The sequence below is a fragment of the Ursus americanus genome, chromosome 2, assembly GCF_024610735.1.
Source record: "Ursus americanus isolate L20-20 chromosome 2, mUrsAme1.1.p, whole genome shotgun sequence".
In the NCBI taxonomy this organism is placed as follows: Eukaryota; Metazoa; Chordata; class Mammalia; order Carnivora; family Ursidae; genus Ursus; species Ursus americanus.
Genome location: NC_142128.1, coordinates 72,449,353 through 72,475,426, shown reverse-complemented (window position 1 = coordinate 72,475,426; position 26,074 = coordinate 72,449,353). Strand labels below are relative to the sequence as shown.

The 26,074-nt window shown below is 39.5% G+C and overlaps 1 protein-coding gene across 1 annotated transcript in view; it reads left to right on the top strand.

Moving 5' to 3' along the window:
- CRB1 (crumbs cell polarity complex component 1) overlaps positions 1-26,074 on the top strand; it is a 195,147-nt gene that overhangs the window by 152,230 nt on the left and 16,843 nt on the right. The window contains exons 9-11 of the mRNA XM_087857530.1: positions 3,168-4,071; positions 7,110-7,238; positions 10,632-10,758. Coding sequence (XP_087713656.1) covers positions 3,168-4,071; positions 7,110-7,238; positions 10,632-10,758 — 1,160 coding nt within the window. The remainder of the gene's footprint in view (positions 1-3,167; positions 4,072-7,109; positions 7,239-10,631; positions 10,759-26,074) is intronic.

Here is a 26,074-nt window from a genome sequence, read left to right as displayed (position 1 = left end):
TTTTCTGTTTCTATATTTTCAAAACATATATGAAAAGGATATATGAAATGTGTTGTACTATATATATATATACTTGGGAAAATTTCTAGAATACATACAATTTAATGTTTCATGTTTTAAATGTATATTCTATATTACAGTATAGTATTATTGGATATATATATAGTATATAAAGCATGATGAGTTGGCATTAAGAATGCACTTTGATTTCTAGTATGGCACCAGATTTTAAATACAACCTTTCCATTGTTCTACCTCCAAACTGCTTGTTTAAAACAATGTATTATTAGTTTTATTGTTAATTTTTTGATAGAAATCTTAAAGTTCCAAAAATTCTTAGTCCCAGTTATATTCTACAAAAGGGTTTTTATATCATTTGGAATATTTTCACGGAGGAAAAAAAAAGAATAGGATTTCTAAACACAGTGGCAGACCAAGAACCATACCCCTAGTGCATATTGGTCTTCAGTCTCTCCATAAAGCAGTTTAGGATTTGGACATACCACATCAGAAAAAAGTTAAGTGAATCTTCACTGCTACTGCATTCCCACTACAGAAAGAGTAGAAAATTTGCCTCTGATCTCCCAAAAAGTCTCAATAACATTTTTTTGAAGTATGACTTATCTTAATGAAGGAAGAAAATGTAAATCAATAGGAGGGGTGAAATTTACGAATTGACAGGTATGAAGCCTAGAACACACTTTTGCTACTTTGTGTAATTTTAATTTTATGTGATCTTATGACCCTATTGTATCTTTCAAGTAAGATATATTGAAGAAGAGGAGGTCTAATAGAATAACATACTCTTGAGACTATAGCTCATGCATCACCCTGAGTTTGCCTTTAGGGCATCATCCTATCGGAAAACCAAGACTTCAAAATTTACAACCCACCTTATATACAGGTGTGTTTATTATGAAAAATTCCCCGAAGAAAAGGTGAAATACAAAGATTGTTATGTGTATTGTGATTTACCCCAGATGAGAAGTGATCTCAGTGTGCTCAGCAGTGTTAGTAAAATGAACTTATTAACATCATAGACCATATTCACCCTTTTGGAACTGGAGAGAGCTAATGAGATTTGTTATTTTAACATGTATTTTAAAACATGGAATAAGGCACTCGTTGCTCCTTTTCTCCCTAATCCCAACCCCAAGCTTGGTGGGGAAAATGCCACATCAAAAGTAATAAAATCAAGTGAAATTTTAATCCAAGTAATACATTTGAATCATATACTTGGATGATACACTTGAATTTTCTCCTGCAGTTGTTTCTAACCATTATCTCATTTTCCAGATTTAAGGACACAGGAGTTATTTTTACAGATTATTTATTTAGTAATGTTTACCTGCTATATGTCTGGCAATGTTCTAGGCATTGAGATTTAGTAATAATTTAAACAGAGAAAGTCCCTGATCTCATGAAGTGCATTTTCTAGTGCAGAAAGACAGTCAAAGAACAAGCAGGCAAGTGACCAAAATAATTTCAAATAGTTGTCAATGTTATGAGGGAAATAAAGCAGAGTATTGGAACAGAGAGTGGCTACAGGGAAGAAGCTATTTTAACTTGGATGGTCAGGGAAAGCTCAGAGGAGGTGACATGTGAGCACATAGGCTGTGGGAAGATCTGGGGGAGGAATACTCCGAGTGTCAGTAACAGCAAGTAAAAGGCCAAAAGGCCTGATTTGGGAACAAGTTTGACGTCTTCAAAGAATGGCAAGAAGCTTTTGTGGCTGTAGCATGTGAACAAGGAAGAGGGTGATAGCAAATAGAATTGAATAGTTAATTAAGGGTCAGATCACAGAGACTTCTGCAGGCCACATTTAGGATTTAGGATTTCTTTCTAGACGTGGTGGTAACCAAGGCAGGTTTTGAGCTAAGGGCTGGTTGTTACGTTGCTCTGCAGGCTGACAGAAGCAGGGGCACTGAGAAATAAGTAGAATAGTCTATATGAAAAGAGGTGATTGGCTGAGGTCCCCCACGATTGAGGCAAAGACAACATTTTCAGGTCAATTTTTACTGAAAAGTGCAAGAAAATGGGAATAGAGAATTGACCACTACACTAAGTAACACAGAGGTCATCGTTACTCAACAAGCTTGACTTCGGTGAAGTGATTGGCACAAAAGGCCGAGCGGTGTGTATTAAAAAGAAAATGAGAGGGGCGCCTGGGTGGCGCAGTCGTTAAGCGTCTGCCTTCGGCTCAGGGTCTGATCCCAGCGTTCTGGGATCGAGCCCCACATCAGGCTCCTCCGCTAGGAGCCTGCTTCTTCCTCTCCCACTCCCCCTGCTTGTGTTCCCTCTCTCGCTGGCTGTCTCTCTCTGTCAAATAAATAAATAAAATCTTAAAAATAAAATAAAAAGAAAATGAGAGATGAGAAACTGGAGTCAATGAGAATGTAAAACCATTTGGAGGAGTTGGGGCAGGAAAGGGAATAGAGAATTAAGGAAACAGCAGGGTGAGGGGGAGGTGAATCGTGCTTTTGGGTCTTGCGTGTGTTTTGATTTTCTAAGATTGGAGCAGTTACAGTATATTGTATGCTGATGGGAAACAACAAAAAGAGAGGGGAAATGATGATGTGCAGGATTGCTTGATGGGAGAAAGCCCCACACATCTGGTGTCACGCGTGCTGTGAATGCAGAAGTCATGTGAGAGGAAAGGAGACCCACCCAGGAGGTGGAGAACTGGATTTTCTCTACTCAAGTGAACAATCGTAGGTTTTTCCAACACCCCTACCAAGTTCCACGTCTAGTCATGTATGCATTGAATCCCATTCATTTTCACCTTTTTTAGACATTGTTTCTACATGTAACCTTCCTTTCAATGGAAAAGAAATGGATGGTCTGGGTTTTGGTATCAGACTATGCAGGTTTGGTATTCTGGTCTTATTATTTATTGGCCACATGACTATAAAAAGATCACTTAGCTTCTGTGAGTCTCAATTTCTTCTTTTATAAAATGGGGGTGATAATAGTAATGATAATAAAAAATGCGCTCCAGAGTTCTGTTACTATAAATAATATCAAAAGAACTAGCACAGTGCCTAACACATAGCAAACAATCGATCCATAATGATATTAACCTGATGGCCATTTATAGTAATAAAGGTAATGAAGCCAACATTACAGGTTTAATAAAGTTGCTGATTGGTCTTGCCTTCTCTCTTTAGGTATTGCAAATGCTGTTTTTAATGCACAAAGCAGTGAAATATTATTCAGGAGCAATGGGAACATTACCAGAGAACTCACCAATATCACATTTGGTTTCAGAACAAGGGATGCAAATGTGATCATATTGCACGCAGAGAAGGAGCCTGAATTTCTGAATATTAGCATTCAAGATTCCAGATTATTATTTCAATTGCAAAGTGGCAACAGTTTTTATACACTGAGTCTGACAAGTTTGCAGTCAGTGAACGATGGCATGTGGCACCAAGTGACTCTTTCCATGACGGACCCACTGGCCCAGGCCTCCAGGTGGCAAATGGAAGTGGACAACCAAGTGCCTTTTGTGACCAGTGCAGTTGCCACCGGGAGCCTCAACTTTCTGAAGGATAATACAGACATTTATGTGGGTGACCGAGCTGTTGATACGCGAGGCCTGAAAGGGTGTCTAAGTACAATAGAAATTGGTGGCATTTATCTCTCTTACTTTGAAAATGTTCCTGGTTTCATTAGTAAACCCCAGGAAGAGCAGTTTCTCAAAATCTCTATAAATTCAGTGGCTACTGGCTGCTTGCCGTTGAATGCCTGCCACTCCAGCCCCTGTTTGCATGGAGGAAATTGTGACGACATCTATAGCGCTTATCACTGCTCATGTCCCTTGGGATGGTCAGGGACACGCTGTGAACTCAACATTGATGAATGCTTTTCAAACCCCTGTATCCATGGCAACTGCTCCGACAGAGTTGCAGCCTATCACTGCAGGTGTGAGCCTGGATACACTGGTGTGAACTGTGAAATGGATATAGACAATTGCCAGAGTCACCAGTGTGCAAACGGGGCCACCTGCATCAGCAACACCAATGGCTATTCTTGCCACTGTTTCGGAAATTTCACAGGAAAATTTTGCAGGTGAGCATAAAGTCCATGCAAAGCTTGGCCTTTGGAGCTATACTCTCCATTTTCCTTGTCAAATTGGAAAGCTCTCTCAGCTACGCCTCTGTAGGCTGTGCTGAACAGGAGTGACGTGGGTCCCTTCCATCCCAGTTTGGTCATGTAGACGGGATTTCACAGGGTGGGATGTTCTACAAGGAAGAATGGTAGTGTTTTGACCAGACTTTAAGCAAAACATTTTCTCTGACATCTTTGTTAGAATGTGTCTCATGAACTGTAGCCCCAGAGTTTGACAGCTTTAAGGCCTCAAGAAACAAATATTTTTTACAATAAATGCAAAAGCTTGGTATTCTCTTTTTTTTTTTTTTTCAAGATTTATTTATTTATTTTTAGAGAAAGACAGAGAGCAACTGGGGAGAGGAGCAGAGGGAGAGGGAGAGAGAGAATCCCAGGCAGACTCCCCACTGAGTGTAGAGCCCAGCATGGGGCTCGATCTCACAACTCTGAGATCATGACCTGAGCCAAAATCAAGAGTCAGATGCTTCAATGACTGAGCCACCGAGGTGCCCCCCAAAAGTTTGGTTTTCATATTGTTTGAGGAAGCATGACTTCTACCCCTAAAACAATACCCTTGGCTATTTCAGGAAGGTAAATCTTATAAAATCTTGAAAAGTCTATGATAAATCATAATTTCGAGAAAGTGAAATTATGACTCTCATATAAATGAACATGTTTTGATGTTTTCATTTAAGACATTAATTAATGAGAAAATGAGTAGGATATAAAAACCGGGTCAAAGGACAACCTAATTATTTATATATATACACATATATAATAATTGTATATATTTTTTTTTTTAAGATTTTATTTATTTATTTATTTGACAGAGATAGAGACAGCTAGCAAGAGAGGGAACACAAGCAGGGGGAGTGGGAGAGGAAGAAGCAGGCCCATAGCATAGGAGCCTGATGTGGGGCTCGATCCCATAACGCCGGGATCACGCCCTGAGCCGAAGGCAGACGCTTAACCGCTGTGCCACCCAGGCGCCCCTGTATATATTTTTATTATCCTCATAAACATAAATATATATAAATAGAGATGAGGAAATAAGTTACTAATAAATGCAAAACTTATAGGGCAATATAATTAATATTTGAAACTATCTTTTCTACAGTGTGACGATTATATCACTACAGACAAATTCATTTGCATTTCAGTGAGCAGGTTCCATTTATATTAATGTCATTTTTCTACAATTTTGGGGTTGTAAAATAGCTTAGTGAAGAAAACCTAAGGCATATACACTACAAAATCAAACAATCCTAGAGGGTCCTTTACGTAACACCCAACATTCCATTGAAAGAATACTCAGGAATATCTTTTGCCCACTGCCGAATATTTCACAATTTTTTCTAAAACTGCTAAAGCCGTGTTTTAATTCTAGTAATAACCTCTGTCTCGTGTTACATAAACAGAAATAAGAATCAATATTTTCCTGCTAAGTCACATGGCTTCAATGTTCCCACGTAAGTAGAATTCATTATTTTATAACTTACACTGCTTTTAAATTCACTGAACAATTGAGTCATTATGGGGAGGTGAGAGGATTATTAATAACAAGTAATACATTCCCAGACTTTGGCAGGAACCCCTGGAGTGTGTTGGCAGCCTGTAGACATAACACTAACTCAGAGGTGGTACCCTAATGGGATGAATCTCCCAGCGGATGGAACAAGTACCTATAAGAAAATGTATTTATCTCCATAACATTTATTGCTATTCAGAACCTATGAAGGCACAGTATTAGGTGCTAAGTGTTGACATTTCAGTTATATGTCACTTTCCATGACTTAAAACGGACTCATTGGCCAACAGGCAAAGTGCCTGTTTAAAAGCCAAAGGCATTCAAGATCAAAATGAATAGTATTGCCGTGGTAACTCTGGATAAGTAAATATATATGCCCCAGTAACTAGTTCTCCAGTATTTTTTTCTGCCTAATTCATCAAAGTCAAGTTCTCAAAGATTAAAGTTCTCAAAAGTACCTTCTAATGAGATTCAAAAATTGTTTATTAAACGTAAGATGTACACAAAGCTTCACATTTGCATTGCTAATTGACCTCTTTCAAAGCTCGTTGACATTTTTGGTTCTTTTGAAAAGTCCTTATGATATTTTCTTTTTAAAGTCGAATTGATTAGCTCTTATGGGAAGAGACACACTTACCATCATGCAGGCTAGTTTCTCCATATTTGCTGCAGCGCACACAACAGGACAAAATTAAATTCATTGTATATTTCCTGAACATTATGTATCAGATACCATGCACAGTGGGTCAAAGGACCTGAACAACACCCACCTCTCCTCTAATCAGTCCCTTCACACCCCTGGATCTTGCCTTGCAGTCAAGTCCTGCTTAGCTTCTAACAATTTGTTCTGTCCTTTGTAAGGATTTCTTAATACGTACAGCTTTGTTGTTATACAACAGAGCCACACTCTTGAATTCACATACAGTTGCCACTGAGTGCTATATACTATCCTCCCGGACAGCGTTTGGCTTGCATTCTGCTAAGCTATGAATCATTAGATAGGGGAACAGCAAGTGTTGGCTGGGCAACAGGAGTTCAGTTCTGAAAGCCTACAGAGAAATCACATGAGTGCTTGCGTACCAGAGCGCTGTCCTGGCTCTCCTGGCCTTTATACGGATGCAATTTTCCATGGCCTGTGTTGATTTATTAGCAAGGCAGCAGCAAACCAAGCTAGAGCAAGTTTCTTCACAACCCTAAATTTATTGCCACCCCACGGCACAGATCTTATCTCGCCAATGAAAACTGTAGAAATGGAAGATATATAGTCATGCTTGTTACAGCACCCTCCAGCAGGAGCTGTTTACGTGAGAAAGTGATTGTGTATAATGTAGCACAATTAAGCATCTGCAGCTCAGCCAGCCTGAGTACTTAATTAGTTTGCCATTGACTACATATATGAAGTTTTCCAAAAAGTTTTCTTGAATGAAATGAACAAGATGAACAGCTGTGACAGTTACTTTTATCTTTCTAGACACGCGAAATTACCCTCAACTGTCTGTGGGAATGAGAAGACAAATCTCACTTGCTACAACGGAGGCAACTGCTCAGAGTTCCAGGGTGAATTAAAATGTCTGTGCCGGCCAGGTTTTACTGGGGAATGGTGAGTCACGTTAGAACTTTATAGAAGAAAATTCTGGGCTGAAAAACAGTGGGATTATACAAGGTTGATTTCTCCTCTCATTTTTCATCTCAGTTCCCATAGGAAAATCCATGCTGAAATATAGGTCCAACCAGAGTCAAGCAATAAAAAAGAAGAAAAATCACAGTTTAGGTCAAAGTAAAGAACACTTTATTAGCCAAGACTTCAAATAGGAAAATATGTCTTTTGGAAAAATGTAAAATGTGCTATTTTTCTTTCTGATAAGTACTTCTGGATTCATGTTTCCTTCCTGCTGACTCTAATACATGATGCAAATATAGCTGTTGAAGTAAAATAAAATATAGCTAAAAGATTGCCTCATAGAATGATCTAGAACCCCAAAAGTATATACACCTTCTCCATATGAGCCTATCTTTCCCAGAGAAATCCTTCAATAGTTCTTCACCTAGTATGGGGATTGTTGATATGGAGTTGGCCAGTGGCTTCAGACAATAGCCGAAAATGCAGCCAAATCTGGATATGATTATACTCCACAGAATATACTCCACAGCTTTTATCAGCTTCTCAAAAGGATCACTGTCCTCAAAATGATTATACACCAGGGCTCTTTATAAGCTCTTATATATCTCTATATAAGCAGATAACAAAAAGTTAACCATTTGTTGAGCACTAAGCCATGCATCTTATGATCTCTAATTGTTATTAATTCCACTTCGCATTTGCGTAAACTGAAGCTGAAGGGTTAAGTTACAGGTCAGGTGCCAATCCAGATGTGTGCTGCAGTGAGGTTGAGCTGCACTCAAAGCCGGTGCTCATGTCTGGGATGTGCTGACGGAAATGAATAAATCTTTGCTTGCAACAATTAAAAGAAAATGGGAAAAGTGCTCCTTCGTCTCATATGCCATCCAGCACAAGATAGCGATCTCTGATCAAACTTCCCGCATTGAGCAGATTAGAAAAATGAAAATACAAAGCGTTTGAGAGAGAAAGCTTGACTGAATGAATTTTTCTCAAAAGGGAAGTTAATAAAATCATGGGTATATTCGTGCTCCATGTCCATTGCAGTTTGGATTCCTGTGAATTTTCTCTGTTCCAGCTGGCTCTTTTGGCAACTACGAGATACAGCTATTTTGCCCTTTTTTACAAAATAGCAGGCAATCTCGGATATACCTGCATTTTACCCATTCAGCATTCAGAGACAAATCTAGTTCTTGTCTTCACAGCCTGCTTTCAGGGGCTGGCTCCAAGCGGCACGGGCAGACCCAGCATGTATGTGCACGGAAGGACATAGCCCTGGGCATATTTTCACCATGCAACGTATTGTTCACCCAGAGACCACTCAGCAGGCCTCCAATTCCATATCCCTCCAAACAGTGCAACTATTTCCTTGTCCTAAATATCTCCCTGACCAACGCTTTACTATATTTAAGCGCCGGTTATTTCCTGCCTCTGTGTCACAGTTGAATGCTTCGTGCCATATTAATGTTCAATGGCACAATGCAGAGACACATCCAAAGCCTTGGATTATTTTTCTCTGCTACTCACACATGATCCCTATTTACAACAAACATCCCCCTTTCCTCCAACATTTGTTTAAAAGTATAATCTTGCATTTAAATGCAAATGATTTCTTTGAAATGTGGTAAGAAAAGGAAGCTCCCAGGTTTTCCTTCCTCTGGGTGGGGGGGCTCTCCTCTGGATCCACTTCTCTGCTGCAGACGGAATTCTAAAACAGTGAACACACGTTCAATAGATGCTGTACTTTCAAGTCCTTAAGCATGATTAGTTAATTCACTGGATATTAATGGATTTATTTATTTTGATTGTCGATCTATTGATTAACCTCTAATGAAAGCTCCAGTGATGTTTATGATGAATGTGTATGTGCGACACACTGTTTAGTTCAAAAGAGAAATAGATAAGAAATGGAGAAAGAAGAGTCAGGGGAAGACTGGAAAATACTAAACAGTCTCCCAAGGCCTAGGGGACTGGGACTTCCATAACATCCAAAGATATCGAAAAGCTGTCTTCCTGCAAATTGCTTCCTCTTCGGTCTGACTAAAGCCCCAACTTTACAGTGTCATCCTGGCAGGTTGCAAATGATGGATGGTGTGAACACTGTGGCCCACCCAGGACAGAGAGTGCTTGGCAGCCTCTCGCAAGTTGTCAGGTTTTGCTCAGATCTAATCGGAGAAGCCTCCTTCCAGTCCAGAAGCCTGAGCCAAAAAGGGAAAACAAAATGTCTCAGCTATGCTTGGTATCCAGCAGGATAAGGAGCTGTTTTTCTGGGAAGAAATATTTTTTTCCCTTTAAACCTTGGGTTGCCCCTCCCCCCCGCCCTTTATTCCCCCTTCATTTTGAGCCTAGTGATCAGTCGATGACCCAGGCATACAAGTCTTACCTTTTGGGAGGCGAAGAATGAAAAATTGTTTACATTACACTTCGACGTTGTAAGTTGCTCCTTAGGGATTCTTGAAGCTAACATTTTATATGAATTTCCCAAAATAAAAGAGATGCCTTAGTAACTGCTCTGTCCTGAGGCCTAACAGCGTGTTCGGCGTGTAAGGGCTAAATACATAGCTACTGAATGACTGAATGAAAGTGGCTGGTAAATTAATCGGTGAATATATGGAAAAACAAGTTGTTGGCCGAAGATCAGGTGAAAGATGACAGTGTCCCAGGGAAGAGGAAAATTTCAATATACCTTAGAATTGCTATCACTTGTTTGGGGAAATTTAGCTTTTGAAAGTCATTCTACCTGAATATTTTAAAATTACACTTAGCTGTGAAACATATTTGTTAGCAACTGAAATTTTCTAATTATCTAGTCTTGCTTTTTGTTTAAAAAAAAATGGGTTTCCAAAGGAAAATAATCCCAAATCTCCAAGAATAAACCGATTCTCTCCCCCACCCCCATTTTTGACGGGCTTTCTTTCCCCCACAGCCCGAGGGCATGGCTGCATTAGACTCCTGAGATCAGGAGCCTAGGTCTGCTCTGTAGACACCAGGTTGGCAAAATATAACCTCCTGGTTCCCATGTGCCCCCAGTAAACCGAGCCCAAGGTGGCAAAGACATTAAAATGCTCTTCAGGGACAAACGGCCTTTCTTCAGGCTTTTTCTTGGTTTCTCAGTACTTGCACCTGTTTTCTCATTCTAATTAACTGTGTGTGTGTGTGTGTGTGTATGGACAAATTATTTCCCTTAAAAACGAAATTTGTTACAGGAATTCGAAGGAATATGTCCCACATCATTAAGTATATGTAAGTTGTATGGGAGTTGGTAAATGAGACCGAACTATTCCAAGTCGAGAAGGCAGGCTTTTTTCTTTCCCCATTTCACAGCCAATTATTCAGTAGAGACCAAGGCTGCTGCTGTTTCTGTTTCTGTTCAAGGTGTGAAAAGGACACCGATGAGTGTGCCTCGGATCCGTGCTTCAACGGAGGTCTGTGCCAGGACCTGGTCAACAAATTCCAGTGCCTCTGTGATGCCGCCTTCGCTGGTGAACGCTGCGAGGTGGATGTAAGCGGGATCTCCTCTTACGTGTCTCTCTTACTCTGGCAGAATCTCTTTCAGCTTCTTTCTTACCTCATTCTGCGCATGAACGACGAGGCGGTTGTGGAGTGGGGCGAACAGGAGGATTATTAACACTCACTGAGACAGTCCTAAACTTAAAAGCCACTGACGTTCAAGAAATGCCTTGACTCACTTTAGACTCTAAACAAGAAAAAGAGAAACTACCTTGAAAATTAAAATAAATTCAAGGACTATTTTAAGCATACCACGGGCTTAGTATGAGAATATTAAATATTTACCTATTTCGGCTGTATATGTCAAAAGTATCGTTCTTAACATAACCGGAGACATCTCCTCGTTGAGTACAGTTCATACGAGTACATTATCTTTCGTAGTGCGCTCGTAGTTGAGTGACCGCTGCAGTTAAGACCAGATTTTCTCCCACACTCCACTTCTGTGTGTACTTTTGTAATGTGAGTCGCCCCGCGCACCCCCATCCTAAGGCTTTTACGTTCTTTCATTCCTATCTACTATTCGCGACATGACAATATGAAAGTTACTGATTAAACTGTTTTGCATCCGTCTATGTTTGTATACATAGCTATTCAAAGGAAGTGTTGGCAGTTCTCTGGGAAGTTAAAAATATATATAAAGAGAAAGCAGGGAATCACACGAGATCCCTAAAATGGAGAGAGAAAATTTTCTGGTATTACTGGTATCAAAACTCAAATTATGCCTCATCCGTATAATTTCTGATTCCACAAAACCTCTCCTTCAATAGGAGGACAAAAAAGCCCTATTTCCATTTCTTTTTCCTGCAATACTTTCTATTCAGTTAGAGTACTTTTTGGTTAATTGCTTATAAATTTATGAGCTTGCTGACATTTCTATCAAATGGACTGATTTGAATTGCTTTTTGATGCATATTTAATAAAAAATAATAAGTACTGTTGTATATCCATACACCAAAAAATATATTATAAAACTCGATTTCCTTGAGGCATATTTTTCTAAAATTTGCAAGTAAATATGTCATCTTTGAGTAGCTTTCTGAAAAAATCATGGAAGCATAGTGCCTTTCATTATCAAAATATATTTGGCATTATGTTTTCTTTAAATACGTACCTGAAATGATGGATCTACAAAGTAAATTATTAAGATATGCAAAAAATTATATATATTTGTTAGCTTTAGTAGACTAAATATAGCAGTAATTTTTTTAAAAAAAACTTTATTTGGTGATATTTTTAATTCCTTCCACTGGCATGTTAGAATTTCTGCTAAATATCTCTGTTCAGATGTACCCTTCCAAAGAAGACATTGTGCTCATTTAAAGAGAAAAGTGGTTTGATCCTATGAATCAATTTAGAAAACAATTACAATAACAATGACCTGACAAGTAGAACTTTAGAAACGTGTCTGTCTTTAGGAGCTGCCCTGGTTTGAAAACATGAGGGCGATTTATCCATTGGGTGATCTCCAACCCTCATTTAGTCCCAGTTGTTTAAAGAAAGTTGTTTTTCTGTGGAAATGACCAAGGAAGACCTAAATATACCAATCAAAACAAAAGGACAAAATAGTATACTATAAAAGCAAAGGAAATGGATTCAGTTCTATTTTGCAATAGTAATAGAAGAATTTATGCAGCGAATTCGTATCCTCTAGGATACTGGCGGTCATTTCAAATGGGAACCAACTGATTTTGCAGCCTTTCCTTTCCCCTCCTCCTCCTTGCTCCCAGCTAGGCGGCATGCACCATACTGCTGTCTCAGATGGAGCCGTCCCAAACTTGGACTTTGTCACAAGAGGCTTGGGGAAAACCCCATCAATGTTTGCATTCCTAGATATTTGAAGTAAACATAAAAGAGATTATGGCCAAAGACCATACATATGGCTTTCACATTGACTCCCTTTTTGAACACATCTGTACTTATATACTTACAGGCCACTTCAGTGTAATTTGTTACCTTTCAAATATATCTGAGTCATTCACAAATGCTTTCTCTGTGAAATTCTGATGTCTCTGTCATCATTGTCACTGCCAATCGCTTTTCTGTTTTCCAAATGTCTTGTCATGAGATACCTGACTTAAAACAAAAATACTTTCCCTTTTCTCTTTATTTTTCTATATTTTTCATTATATTGTGTGTGATTATGGGTTTTACATATTTATACAGAGTAATAAAACTTGTGTTTCTGTATCTCTACTTCTCATCCTCTGACAGCTGTCTTTGTTTGCCTTGACTGCGTCTTGCGTGGTTAAGACATCCAACAGCCAGGCACATGTGCTCGTGCACGCGCGCACACACACACACTCACACTCACACTTACACTCACATCACATCACATAATGAACACACAGGCATTAGTCCTCATCTTCCTGAATTGAGGTCTCCTTCCCCGGATGTGTCCCTGCAGAGTAAATACCTATGGCCATCAAAATCAAGGTCCCGTGTACTTTCCCTCTCTGCAAGTATTCCTCTCACTGGCATTCTAGAATTGATTATATCCCTAATTGTTCTCACTGTTGGTTTACAGTGTCCCTGCCCATAGTAAGCATGGTTCAGCCTGGCTCCACAGAGGGGCCATCTCACCTAAATAATGGAAATTCACACAAATTCATCTAGATCAAGCTTCTGAAACAAAACCTGTATTTAGTTGGATAACAGATAGTTTCTTTTTGCTTATTTTTAAGATTTAATATTTGAACTAAGCGAGGCCATGTCTCTGTGTTTGGCCATGCCTCTTCCTTCTGTGTGTGTGTGTACATGAAGAATGGGTTTTATTGCTCTCCTTTTTAGGGAGAAGGGAAGTAGGGAAAAGAGGAACGTTTGCAGAAATTAGTGTTCTGGCAGCAGGAGGAAACATTAAATTCAAGTAACACTATTGAGAACCTACTCTGTGCCAGGGACTGTGATAAGCTGTTTTTAAATATTTTTTTTTCAATATAAGAACAACCAAACTCTCTCACCTCCCAAAATCTTCACCAAATTGTGTTTAAAGATCCTTTTGCCATTTCTGAAATTATTCAGCTTAATTTTGCAAAATTGAAATGGGATTCTTTCTGGAAATGGTGATACATAAAGTTTGAGTTTAGTGATTTAGGTAGGAAACCAATGAAAAGAAATCTGTGTTGTTCCAACTACCAAAATTATTACTAATAGGGACTATCTCCCTTCTTACCTTTTTTAATTTATGCAACAATAATTTAATGAATACCTTAATGAATGAATGTGCCATGCTCTGGATTAGGTAATGGAAATACAACTATAAATTAGACACAGGGCTTGCTCGCAACAAGCTGAAGTTCTGGTAGGGGGTGTAGGTAAACAAACAGTGAAGGACAGACAGTTCCTGGGTCAGTGTTAGGATAAAACTAAGTACCAGCTATAAAGGAGCACTTAGGAGGGGCATTTTGCCCAGTCTTAAACGTGGATGTGGAAGGTCTCAAAGTGGAAGCTGGGATTCAAAGGCAAACAGGTGTCAGGTTGTGACAGGAGGGATGGAACAGTAGAGACCATCACCGGCAGACGGGGCTGCAGAGCTAGTGCAGGGTGGCTGGAGCCTGAAGTGCAGTGGGAACACACTTGACAGAGGCTGAAGAAGTAGCAGAAATGAGTCCTTGTAGGTCAAATCAATGACCTTGGCTTTTTCTCTTAAGAGTAATGGGGAGTCTTTAAAGGGGTTCAATCAGAAAAGTAACAAGATCACACTTGCACTTTAGAAACATCAACTGGGCTTCTATGTAGAGCAGGGATCAAAAGCAATGCGAGCCGGGACACCAAAGGACACATTTACGGGCAACTGCAGTACCACAGATAAAAGGAAACGACATTTGGCACCACCTTATACAGTCAAAGGGGATTAGAGGAGGGGTAGATGAACAAAGTTTGAAGCTGTAAGACCTACCTCATGATTGTTTGGAGAAGGTGTAGTTCTGAGGGGATATTCCAGCCAAATTTGGTGATATTTAAAAATATTTGTCGATTTAATAAATGAGTCAATATAAGGTTCAGTGGGATAGCCAAGTACTGTTATTAACCAGTGTTAAATAATCCAGTCTGGAATCCAAGAGAGAGAGCTGAGCTGGGTGTCTAAATTTAGGCGTCATATTATAGATCTATTGATCTTTTGTATTCCATTCTCCATATCTATAATCCACTTGTATTTTTTCTTAGTATCTTTTCCAGTTTTTCTGAGATCTAAATGACATAGAACATGTGTACATTTAAGGTGTGCAATTGGTTGATTTGTACACTTAGATATTGCAAAATGGCTGCCATCATAGCCTTAGCTAACACCTCCATCTCATTACATAATTACCATTTCTTTTTTGTGGTGAGAACATCTATCTATTTTCTTAGCAACTTTTAAGTGTGCAGTACAGTAGTATTGTGAACTATTAGTCATCGTGCTGAGTAGTAGATTCCTAGAACTTACTCATCTTCTAACTGAAAGCTTGTACCATTTGACCAGCATCTCTCCATTCCCTCACCCTCCGCTCCTGGCTACCCCCATGCTACTCTCTGTTTCTATGTTCTGTGCAATGTTTTTACATTTTATATATGAATGGGATCATACAGTACTTTTTATTTTATGTCTAAATTATTTCACTTAGCATTATGTCCTCAAGATCGAAATGGCAGGACTTCATTTCTTCTCATGTGGAATAATATTCTCTTGAATATATGTACCAGATCTTCTTTATTTGTTCATCTGTTGTTAAACATGTAGGTTGTTTTCATACCTTGGCTGTTGCGAATAATGCTGCAATCAACATGGGAGTATAGATAGCTCTTTGAGACAGTGGTTTCGTTTCCTTTAGATTTATACCCAGAAATGGAATAGCTGGATCATACAGTAGTTCTATTTTTAACTTTTTAAGGGATCTCCGTACTATTTTCCAGAGTGGCTTCACCAATTTACATTCCCATCAACAGTGCATAAGGGTTACCTTTTCCCTGCATCCTCGCCAACACTTATTATGTCTTGTCTTTTTGATGATAGCCATTCTGATGGCTGTGAGGTGATATCTCATTGTGGTTTTGATTTATATTTCCATGATGATTGATGATGTTGAACACCTTTCCATATGGCTGTTGGCCATTGATACATCTTCTTTGGAAAAACGTCTATGCAGTTTCTCTGCCTATTTTTTAATCAGATCAGGGCTTTTGGGCTATTGAGTTGTATGTGTTCTTCATACATTTTAGATATTAACCCCTTATCAGATATAGGATTTGCATATATTTTCTTGCATTCCATAGGTTGCCTTTTCATTTCATTGATGGTTGCCTTTACTCAAACGCTTTCTCGTTTGATGTAATCCCACTTGTCTACGTTTGCTTTTATTGCCTTTGCTTTTGGTATCAAATTGAAAAAATCATTGCCAAGACTGATATCAAGGAACTTACACCATATGTTTCGGTCTAGGATTTTTACAGTGTCAGGTCTTACATTCAAGTCTTGAATCCATTTTGAGTTCATTTTTGTACATGGTATGAGAGAGGAATTCAGTTTTATTCTTTGGTGTGTGGCTATTCAGTTTTCTCAACACCATTTATTGAAAATATAATCCTTATTTTTGTCTCCTTTGTCATAAATTAATTGGCCATATATGGGTGAATTTATTTCTGGGCTCTCGATTCTGTTCCATGTGTCTATGTGTCTGTTTTTATGCCAAACCCGTACTGTTTGAAATCAGGAAGTGTGCTGCCTCCAGCTTTGTTCTCCCTTCTCAGGATCGGTTTGGCTATTCAGGGTCTTTTATGGTTTTATATACATTTTAGGATTGTTTGTTTTGTTTCTGTGAAAAATACTATTGGAGTTTTGATAGGGATTGCATTGAATCTGTTGATTGCTTTAGGTATGGACCTTTGAACAATATAAATTCTTCCAATTCATTAGCACATAATATCTTTCCATTTTGTCTTCTTCAATTTCTTTCATCCCTATCTTGTAGTATTTAGTGTACAAATCTTTTACCTCCTGGTTTAATTTATTCCTGAGTATTTTATTCTTTTGGATGTTATTGTAAATGGGATTATTTATTTCTCTTTCAGACAGTTTATTGTTGGCATATAGAAACACAACTCCTTTTTGTATGTTGTAAAACCCCCAGAAGGAAGCATAAGGAAAAAGCTTTAGGACATCGGTCTTGGCAATGATTTCATGGGTATGGCACCAAAAGCACGGAGAACAAAAGCAAGAATAGACAAATAGAACTACCTCAAACTTCAAAACTTCTGCACAGCAAAAACCAAAAACCAAAACAAAACAAAAAAAACAAAAACCAATCAATTGAGTGATTTTTATCCTTCACTCTGCTAATGTGGTGTATTAAACTGATTAATTTTTGTATGTTGAACTGCCCTTGCATCCCGGAGATAAATCTCACTTGGTCATGATATATAATTATCTCAATAGTCTATTGAATTTGCTTTCCTAGTATTTTGTTGAGATTTTTGCATCTATCTTCATCAAGGATCTTGGCCTGTGGTTTTCTTTTCTTGTGGTATCTTCATCTGGCTTTTGTATCAGGATAATGTTGACCTTATAAAGTGAGTTTGGATATTTTCTCTCCTCATCAGTTTTTTTGGAAGTGTTTAAAAAGGATTGGGGTTAATTCTTCTTTAAATGTTTGGTAAAATTTACCAGTGAGGCCATCTGGTCCCGGGCTTTTCTTGGATGGGAGGTTAAGTGATCACATTTCTATCGCCAAAACAACTGTTGTGTAAAGGTAGAAAAGGAATAGATGATACTTTCGAAACTGTGAATAATGATATGCGCTAACATTGTTTTCAATTTGAGAGTCTCTCATATTTGTAAGTCCAGCTTTTCCCCCCTCATAATATCTCTGAGAGGCATTATTATTTTATTTTAAAGATAAATGAGTAGAGACTTAAAAAGGTTACCTGAATTTCCCCAGGCCAAGTATCCAGGAAGCATCAAAGGTAGGGTTTACCCACATCATTTATTTCCACGACTAATGCTAAGGAGAGGTCTCGGGTGGGTCAGTTAGGACCCAGGAAAGGGATCTTGGAGAAATTAGCAGGTGTTTCCCTGTGATTGTCATCCAAACTGGTCAAGAAATACACTAACCACCATCAGGAATGGTTTGGAAAACCAAATGAGAACTCCTTTCCAAGGCAACCCTAAATTTTTGGTGCTGTGGCTGGTCGCCTCATCTCTCGAAGGAACTCACACAAGTAGAGATGATAGCAAGGATAACTAGAATAACCAAAGAGGGGGGATTTGAAGAGTCAACAGACATGTCTGACTATTAATGTGACTCTTTATCCTGGCTAAATGAAGAGTCTAAACATACATGCAAATTAATGGATGGCCCGATGGAGGAAACCTGAAAGTCCCAGAGTTCCAGGTTGGGGGGCATCCATTGAGACACAGTAAGTCTAGCAAGTGATAGGAAATTCTCCCTCACACTAAAAAATTTATAGAACTCATTAAACTAAGAGAGTAAAGCAGAAAGTAAAAATAAACTCAGCAGGGATTTGGAGTCATTTGTGAATGACAGAGTCACAGATGGTTTCTGAGAGGGTTAGAGCTGTGCTTGATCATAAAGACTGATGTCAAGGATGATGCCAACTGGCCCGCATCCTTGGGCTTCTGTGAAGAACAGAGCACTGGCCAGTGGCACAGGGCGCTTCCTCTCGATGGCAGTCTCTTTGTGCTCTCAATTTGGCCTTCAGGAAGGAGGTACCCAGAATGACAGTCTCTACAAATTATTATTTTAAAAAACACTGTCACTTATCACTGAGTTTCCACTAATTAGCATTCAGGAAGGAGTAAATATAGCACTAACATAAGAAACGGTTCTGAAATATTATTTTGATGTATTTCAATCACGGGAATCAGGTCTGATTCAGTTCACTAATCTGTTTTCCTTTCATCTTTTCACACATTCTTAAGACTTCTGCTTCACCAAGTATAATTAATGCTCTTCATTTCGTAATGTGGGGTCATCACCACCAGCTTCACAGAAATCATGTAACGTAGACTTTCACCTTCAGAACACATTTCTCCATGTGTCCAAAACAGAACAGAAACAGGCACTAGAGAGTGGGGCCCCTGGATTGTAGGCATAACTGAATTGGTTGGTGTTAAGCCACAGACAGCTGTTGAGAAATAACCATGTTGAAATTTGCCACTGAATTGACTAGATAGCCAAATCAAACAGCTTTTTAGGTACCTGTCAAATTAATCTCATCATCTCTCACATTTCCCTGACGGGATCACTGCATTGCTATAATGTTGGACTTTGTGGAAACTGGTTTTTACAATATTTATTTATCCATGTGTCCACCATTTATCAAGAGTCTCCTCTACACAAAGCTCTGAGCCGAGCATGATGAGCAACTGACGTAAGGACAAAGGATGTATTCCTGCTCTCAAAGAGCTTAGGCAGGAGAGCTGAGTGATTTCCTGGTACAGCTCTACCCATATAGCGTTTCAGTTTCGTAAATCATGAAGGTATTTGAAATGTGGCCCTGATGACGTCTGTTGGCCATGACAAGGTTGACCACGTTATTTATTGTTCGACTGGAGTATTTTGAGAGTGAAAGCGAGAACTATTAATAATCATTCTGGGACAACAGCCTACGCTGATATTGTTCTGTGCAAACTGAGATATATCCTAGTTATTGCCCTAGAGGGAATGCATGATGTTTCACTGGACACACTTCCATTCCCTTCAAACTGTGGTTGAAGTCTATCATAGATCATTCCAGAAATGAGATGTACGTGATACAAACCAATGAGTTGGCCAAGTGACTCAAAGCAAACAATGAGGTCCATTGCATCGTGTTAGTTACCATTTTCTTGAATTATCTCCCTTGTTTTATACCCAAGAAGAACTTTGACATTAGTTCCGTCTATTCAGAGCAGAGTTGTGATCAACCAAACTGAAAACTGCTGGTATGCAATCAAATATCATGCTGTTGTGTGGTTTTAATTTTTCCTAAATTTTAATTTTCACAAACGGAGAGTGTCGATTCTTATGTAATATGACTTTTCTTCTTGAATGACTCATATTCCCTTTAGGAAATGAGGCTTCGGCTCATTGAATCCATAGCTGATCTTTTTTGTGAGAGCAAATGGAATGACATGTAGAAAAGTAGGTACACTCGAGGGAATTTAACATGTGAGCACATTTAAATATCAAGATAACTGACTTAGAATTAATAATTATTTTAAATTTATTTCTACTGAAAACTTTCACAATTCATAATACATATTTGTGGATCGTATGCATATTGTTTTCTCAACCTTTGTAAAAACAAAAAATTATTTCTTAAAGGGCATAAAGATCATGGCTATTATCTTTTACTCACTATTATAATTTCTGAATCACAGAGTGTTGCATGTAAACTGCAGAAATCTATTGGAAACTAATCGTATACAGAAAGGAAGCAACATATTAATACAGCTCATCCAAAAACAAATGGGCATTTGCAGCAAAATGTATTTGATCACTTAGAAAGCAGATTCATGATTGTCTCATTGTCTGAATTTAATTTAGTCCCACATGTGGCTCTGATTATATAGTACTTCCACCCATTTCCCCTAGTATTTCTTTGATAATCCTATGCAGATAGCAAGATTTTGCTGTAAAGGAAAACTGAGGCACCAGTATATTTGCTATTCAGAGTGGTAAAGTACATAGTAATGCCTGATAAATGACCGAAATCACTCGAGTTCATAACCTAAAACTCAGGGGAAAAAATTACATCTTAAAAGTAAAATGTTCCTTTGAATTTTTTAGTAGTCATCATCAAGTTATGGACATAATAGGTACTCAATAAATATTCACTAACACTGATATAATGAGTGAGTGTGTTTGAAGTAAGTTCAAAGTGGCAGTTTCTAGCTTAGAGAATCATGTGCGTGTGTGTGTGTGTGTGTGTATTCAACTTGCCCCACAGTTACTGAAATTAATGAAAGTGTTAGTACATACTAAGTACAGAAAGCTGGCCCATTTTTCCTACCAGTTTTGCATAAGGCAAGTCTCAGTCATTAGTAGCCACTTTGGTAATGAGATTGTCTTAAAGGATAAGGGAGTCACACTCTCCCTTGAGGGAATATTTCCATCCAAAAACCAAATGCACAGAAACCCTATTATTTCTGCTGAAGTGGAATTTGATATAAATTGGCCTTTTCCTGAGCCAGTTCCAGAGGAAGCTTAGATCCATCAAGACATGGGCTCACACCTGTAGCATAATCATGTGGACACCCAAAGACACTCTCGGAGCAGCCCTCAGGGATACACTTAATTTGACTTTCTTTTTGCTTTTAGAAAAGCATTCCATTTTATCAGATGGACAGAGCCCCTCAAAATCTTAGTGACTGGGGAGAGGAGCGTAACTTCTCCTCAAAGAAAAATGTGGTTGAATTATTAAAATCCTTGTCCTCTTAACTCATCTTCTCTAAAGCAAGTAAGAGCCAACCACTGTTGCAACTTTGAAAAAAAGACATTTAAAGGATCTGTTGCTTATTTCTTTTTGAGCCTTAAATCCTCATTTCATTCCTCTTTGCCTGGTCAAATATATGTGTTCTGAAACCTTACCAGTGAAACCTTCCTTGCTCCTGTCCCCTGCCCAATCAGTACGGGGAGTGTTGTCACGTTTCCACACTATCCCAAGTGTGCCTCTATCCTCTATCATAACATTTCCTATTTGTGGAGTGCTTACTCTGAGCCAAGCATTGTACTAAGGTCATTACGTACAATATCTTGTTTATCATTCACGAAAGTCCCAGGATTTATACTTATTAGTATTTTCCCGTTCTACTGATGAGAACCCAAAGTCAGGGAGAGGTTAGGTACCTTTCCCAAGATATCCAGCTCAGAAGTTGGCAGTCCAAGCATCCACATTTTGGGGTGTGTTTACCTCTTACCAATGAGCAATACTGCAATAATTTATTTGTCGCCTTGTCCTCCAACCTGTAAGCTACAGGAAGGTAGAAAAAATGTCTTGTTTACATTTGTAACTTCAGTGCCTGGCGGTGGTGCCTGATAGAGCAGGTGCTGCCGTATTAACTGAAGGAGTAAAGGGATGGGGGAAGGAACGGTATGTGTTGCGCACAGAGGAGAAAAGAGGATGTTTCCAGAGGTGGGGAGAAAAGAAGTTTCACATACAAGATACATGATCCAGGTCTTAAAGAATGAGCAGGAATTTTCCTAGTAAAGCAAAAACCACATTCCCCCAGCCGTCCCCCCTCCAAAGTGTTTTTGTTTTGTTTGTTTGTTTGTTACCAAAGTGTTAATTACATTGTTTTTCAATGAAGAAATTAAGTTACAAATAAAGTTGTGTGCCTGTTAACAAAGAGAGCTTGGAATGCCCCAGTGTTTATTCGTAGGAGAAAATCCACATTATGTGTATAATTATCTGCGGTTTTGATTAACTGCATTTTGGTATGTGTGAGGGTTTGAGAAAGGAAAACCTGGGAAGCCACCATCAGATCCACAGACTTCCATAGGGATCACTGAGCAGGGCTTAGAGATAGGAGAGAAGGAAGGACATTTATGGCACTGGCCCCAAAAAGGTAATAAACGTCACACAGATTGTCGTAGAGTCCCTAAGCCATGAGAGGGGAAGTATGCTTAGGAAAAATAGGTGGTGCCAGAAGAAAGAGGAGGATCCAGGAAAGAGCCAGAAGAGTTCACGAGTAGAAAGAGCCCTCCGGCAGCCACGGGAGTGTAGGGACATAGATGGAATCTTCTGTATTTGCCCCAAGAGCATCATCAGGGAGACCAAAGCTTACTATTGTTTTTTACAAAACCACTCATCAGAAAAGACTTCCAAAGACATTTCCAAATGTTTTCCCTTTTCCAAATTCAGCAGAGCCTGAAGGATTTGTGCTGTCCACTCCCGCCTCAACCCTTGCCAGCTCATCCCCCCTCTAAGCCCAACTGGCCCTGTAAAAACTGCTCCTGGGGGGACAGGCAGACATTCAGGGCCTCTCAGCGGAAATGCAGGGCTCGGTCTTCTCATCTCCTCCCTTTTCTCATCAGTCCCATGGCGGCGCAGAGAGCTGCTGGCCACAGGCCTTCCCTCGTCCCCGGCCACCGAGAGAATGAGAGTAGTTTCCCAAAGTGATCATCCCGTCCACACATTTGTTTCGACAACGTGTCTGACAACAGGCAGGACGTAGGCGGAGAGGGCCAGAGCAGGGAATCAGGGAAATAGAATATATAATCCCGACTATCATAACTTCAAGAAAACTACGATCTAGTTTCAGAGGAAAAAAATAAGACATGTTGAAAAGAACTAAACCCTAATTTTGTTCCCGAGTAAAAAGCACAGGATGAATTCACGTAATTTTGGTCACTACGAGCTATTCCAGGAGGGGAAGTTTTCATGGAGGATATGGGAATTAAGCTAGGCCATGAAATATGAGAAAGATTATTTGGAGGACAGAAAATGGGAGAGCATTCAAGAGAGAATAAAAGTCATAAGAAAGATGTGATAGTGGGAAAAAGTTTGGGTGACATGAGCTTGGGAGAGTGGAGAGGCCTGCCTGGAACAGGCAAACAAGGCTGGGAAGTAATGGGATGTAAAATTGGATGGATGAAGGGGAGGGCTAGATTGTAGATTAAATCGCCAAGCATCTGTTAAAATCCAGCCACAGAAGGAAGAGTTGCCCCGTAATTCGCTGATTTAGGCCTGTGCCATGGGTTCCTCTGAGCTATTTCCTGTCGGGATCACACCAGAGCCACCACTCACTTTCTCACTAGAAAGGGCTTACACCAAAAAACAGTAGCAGCTTTCTTTTAATGATGGTTTAATTAATGAAAGCTCCCCAATGACATTCTTAGATTTATTCTTTCCTATTGGAACCCAAACCAATACAAACTCTTCCTTGTTCCAGAAATTCTTTTTTCTGTATAACGGTATACAGACAGGGTGCTCTCGTTGAGCAGGTTTTGGGGGGTGGTGGGAGTGGTTGGGTTTTTTTAACTTGTCTATAAAAGGCAGATATTCTTTCTTTAAAAAAAGATTTTATTTATTTGAGACAGAGAGAGCACAAGCAAGGGGGAGGAGCAGAGAGAGAAGGAGAAGCAGACTCCCCACGGAGCAGGGAGTCTCATGCAGGGCTCGATCCCAGGACCCTGGGATCATGACCTGAGCCAAAGGCAGACGCTTAACCAACTGAGCCACCCAGGTGCCCCAAGGCAGATATTCTTTAACCCACTTTCTTATTTCTGCTAATTAAAAATTTTCTGTTGGCATAGTTTTATTACTAAGTTTTGCTTCAAGCACCTTTAAAAAAAAAACTTCATTTGAATCTTTTTAAAGTTCTTATTCATTAATCGAGGATTTTCAGGCCTGTGATGTTTTGGTCTGAGGAGGTTCAAGTATAATCAGATTAAGTCTCCTTCAGTAAAAATTGAGCAAATTCCCTAGACCAGCACCACTGAAAAAGAGTCTTTGGGGCAATACACAGATGCTGTTACTTCTCGTCATCTTCAAGTATATAAATTCAAGAAACTTATTTATTCACTTAAAACAATGCCTCATTGAGCAGATCAATATAAAATGTACCTTATACCTGGCAGTAGGTCGTTTGAACATTTTTGTGATTAGTGCAATCCATTTTCAAAGCTAAGAAAGCCAGGAGATTCTGAAAGTGAGCCATTAACTGTCCACAGGGAGTTAACAGCTCAGTGCATGAGAAACCCCACTGCTCAGGCCTCAGGTGACCGGGATTTTCCTGGTGCCTAGACTGCCAGCAGTGGTGCCTTCTCTGATAGTGACTCATCCTTCCTGACCGAGAGCAGCCAGCCCGCGATGCCTCATGTACCCCTAACCACTGGTAGTAGTGTAATTTCCAATCTACAGGTGCAAAATCTTAAGGCCTGAACAAGTGAATGAATCATGAACTAAACAAGAGTCATGCACTTCCTCGAAACTCAAATCCTTGTCCTTTTCTCTATTATACAATCTTGGGTTTCATTTCCTAATTTGTAAAGTGCAGCACTTGGAGACTGTTTTTTTTAAAGATTTTATTTATTTATTCGACAGAGATAGAGACAGCCAGCGAGAGAGGGAACACAAGCAGGGGGAGTGGGAGAGGAAGAAGCAGGCTCATAGCGGAGGAGCCTGATGTGGGGCTCGATCCCAGATCGCCGGGATCACACCCTGAGCCGAAGGCAGACGCTTAACCGCTATGCCACCCAGGCGCCCCCTGGAGACTGTTTTTAAGCAGACCGCCCTACCTGAAAGTTTGAGAAATGGGAAAATTTTAGAAATGTGAACATTTCTCAATTGTAAAATGCATGTTTAAAATAGGAACCATTACAAAAGATTTACAAAAACACAAGTTTTTCATGAAACCAGCTATACCCAGGGAGCTCTGTGGAATTTTTGCAAGAACAGTTCAGGGAGAGCAGATGAGGAATGTAAATGGGAATGAGATTGTAAATCTGCTCTATGCCCTTAATGGGATCCAGTATCTATTTATTTTTACCATTAAGTCCTGTGAGTGCTAAAGGTATTAACAGCTGGCAGTATGTAAATTATCCCAGTTTGCTGCTTCTTGAGGTGAAAGGTGGTGTGTATTTGGGCTGATATGACTCCATTGCCACTTAATTGCCATTATAAATGCTCTTGAATTATAGAAACCAATATAAGCACCTCAATTTAAATATTTATTTGCAGAACCTTAAGTGATAGCATTGAGCTTCACATTCACCTCGTGGGGTGAGCTGAAGAGGTACAGGTCCTGTATAACTGTGTATAATTTGTCTTCTGCCCTGGCTGGGGAATACGGGCCATTCCTCCTTTGAGGAAGAAAAGGCACACCTTTGTAAAGAGGCATTCTGGGACGTAAAGAGCCTGGGATGCATTATGAGAACCATCAAGGCGATGGGCACGTACATAGGGCAACACATCTAAGTGGCTACCTGTTGGAATAAAAGGCTGTGAGAGAAGAGTAGGCTGTGTCTTGTGTATTGACCGACAGAGCACTGTTAGCCAGAGCGGGCTAACGCAAGGACGCCATCTTTGGTTCAATTGCTTCTTAAGGATTTGTTCACTGATTTATTCATTCCATTGAACCCAGATTGCGACCAGCATCACAAGCTCCTACTACATTCTTGGTTCAAAGTGAGGTCCAGATTGGGTGCATGGATCTCTAGAGCTTTCCTCTCTACCTGGCAAGTATACCAATTATCACCTGGCTCTCTTGGGAGCCGCTTATCAATTATGATGACGTGTCTGTTTTTGCGTTTGTTTAAATTATGCCATTTAAGTTATCACTTCAGTTCAAAAAATTTTGAGCACCTATGATGTCAGGAACTCTGAAG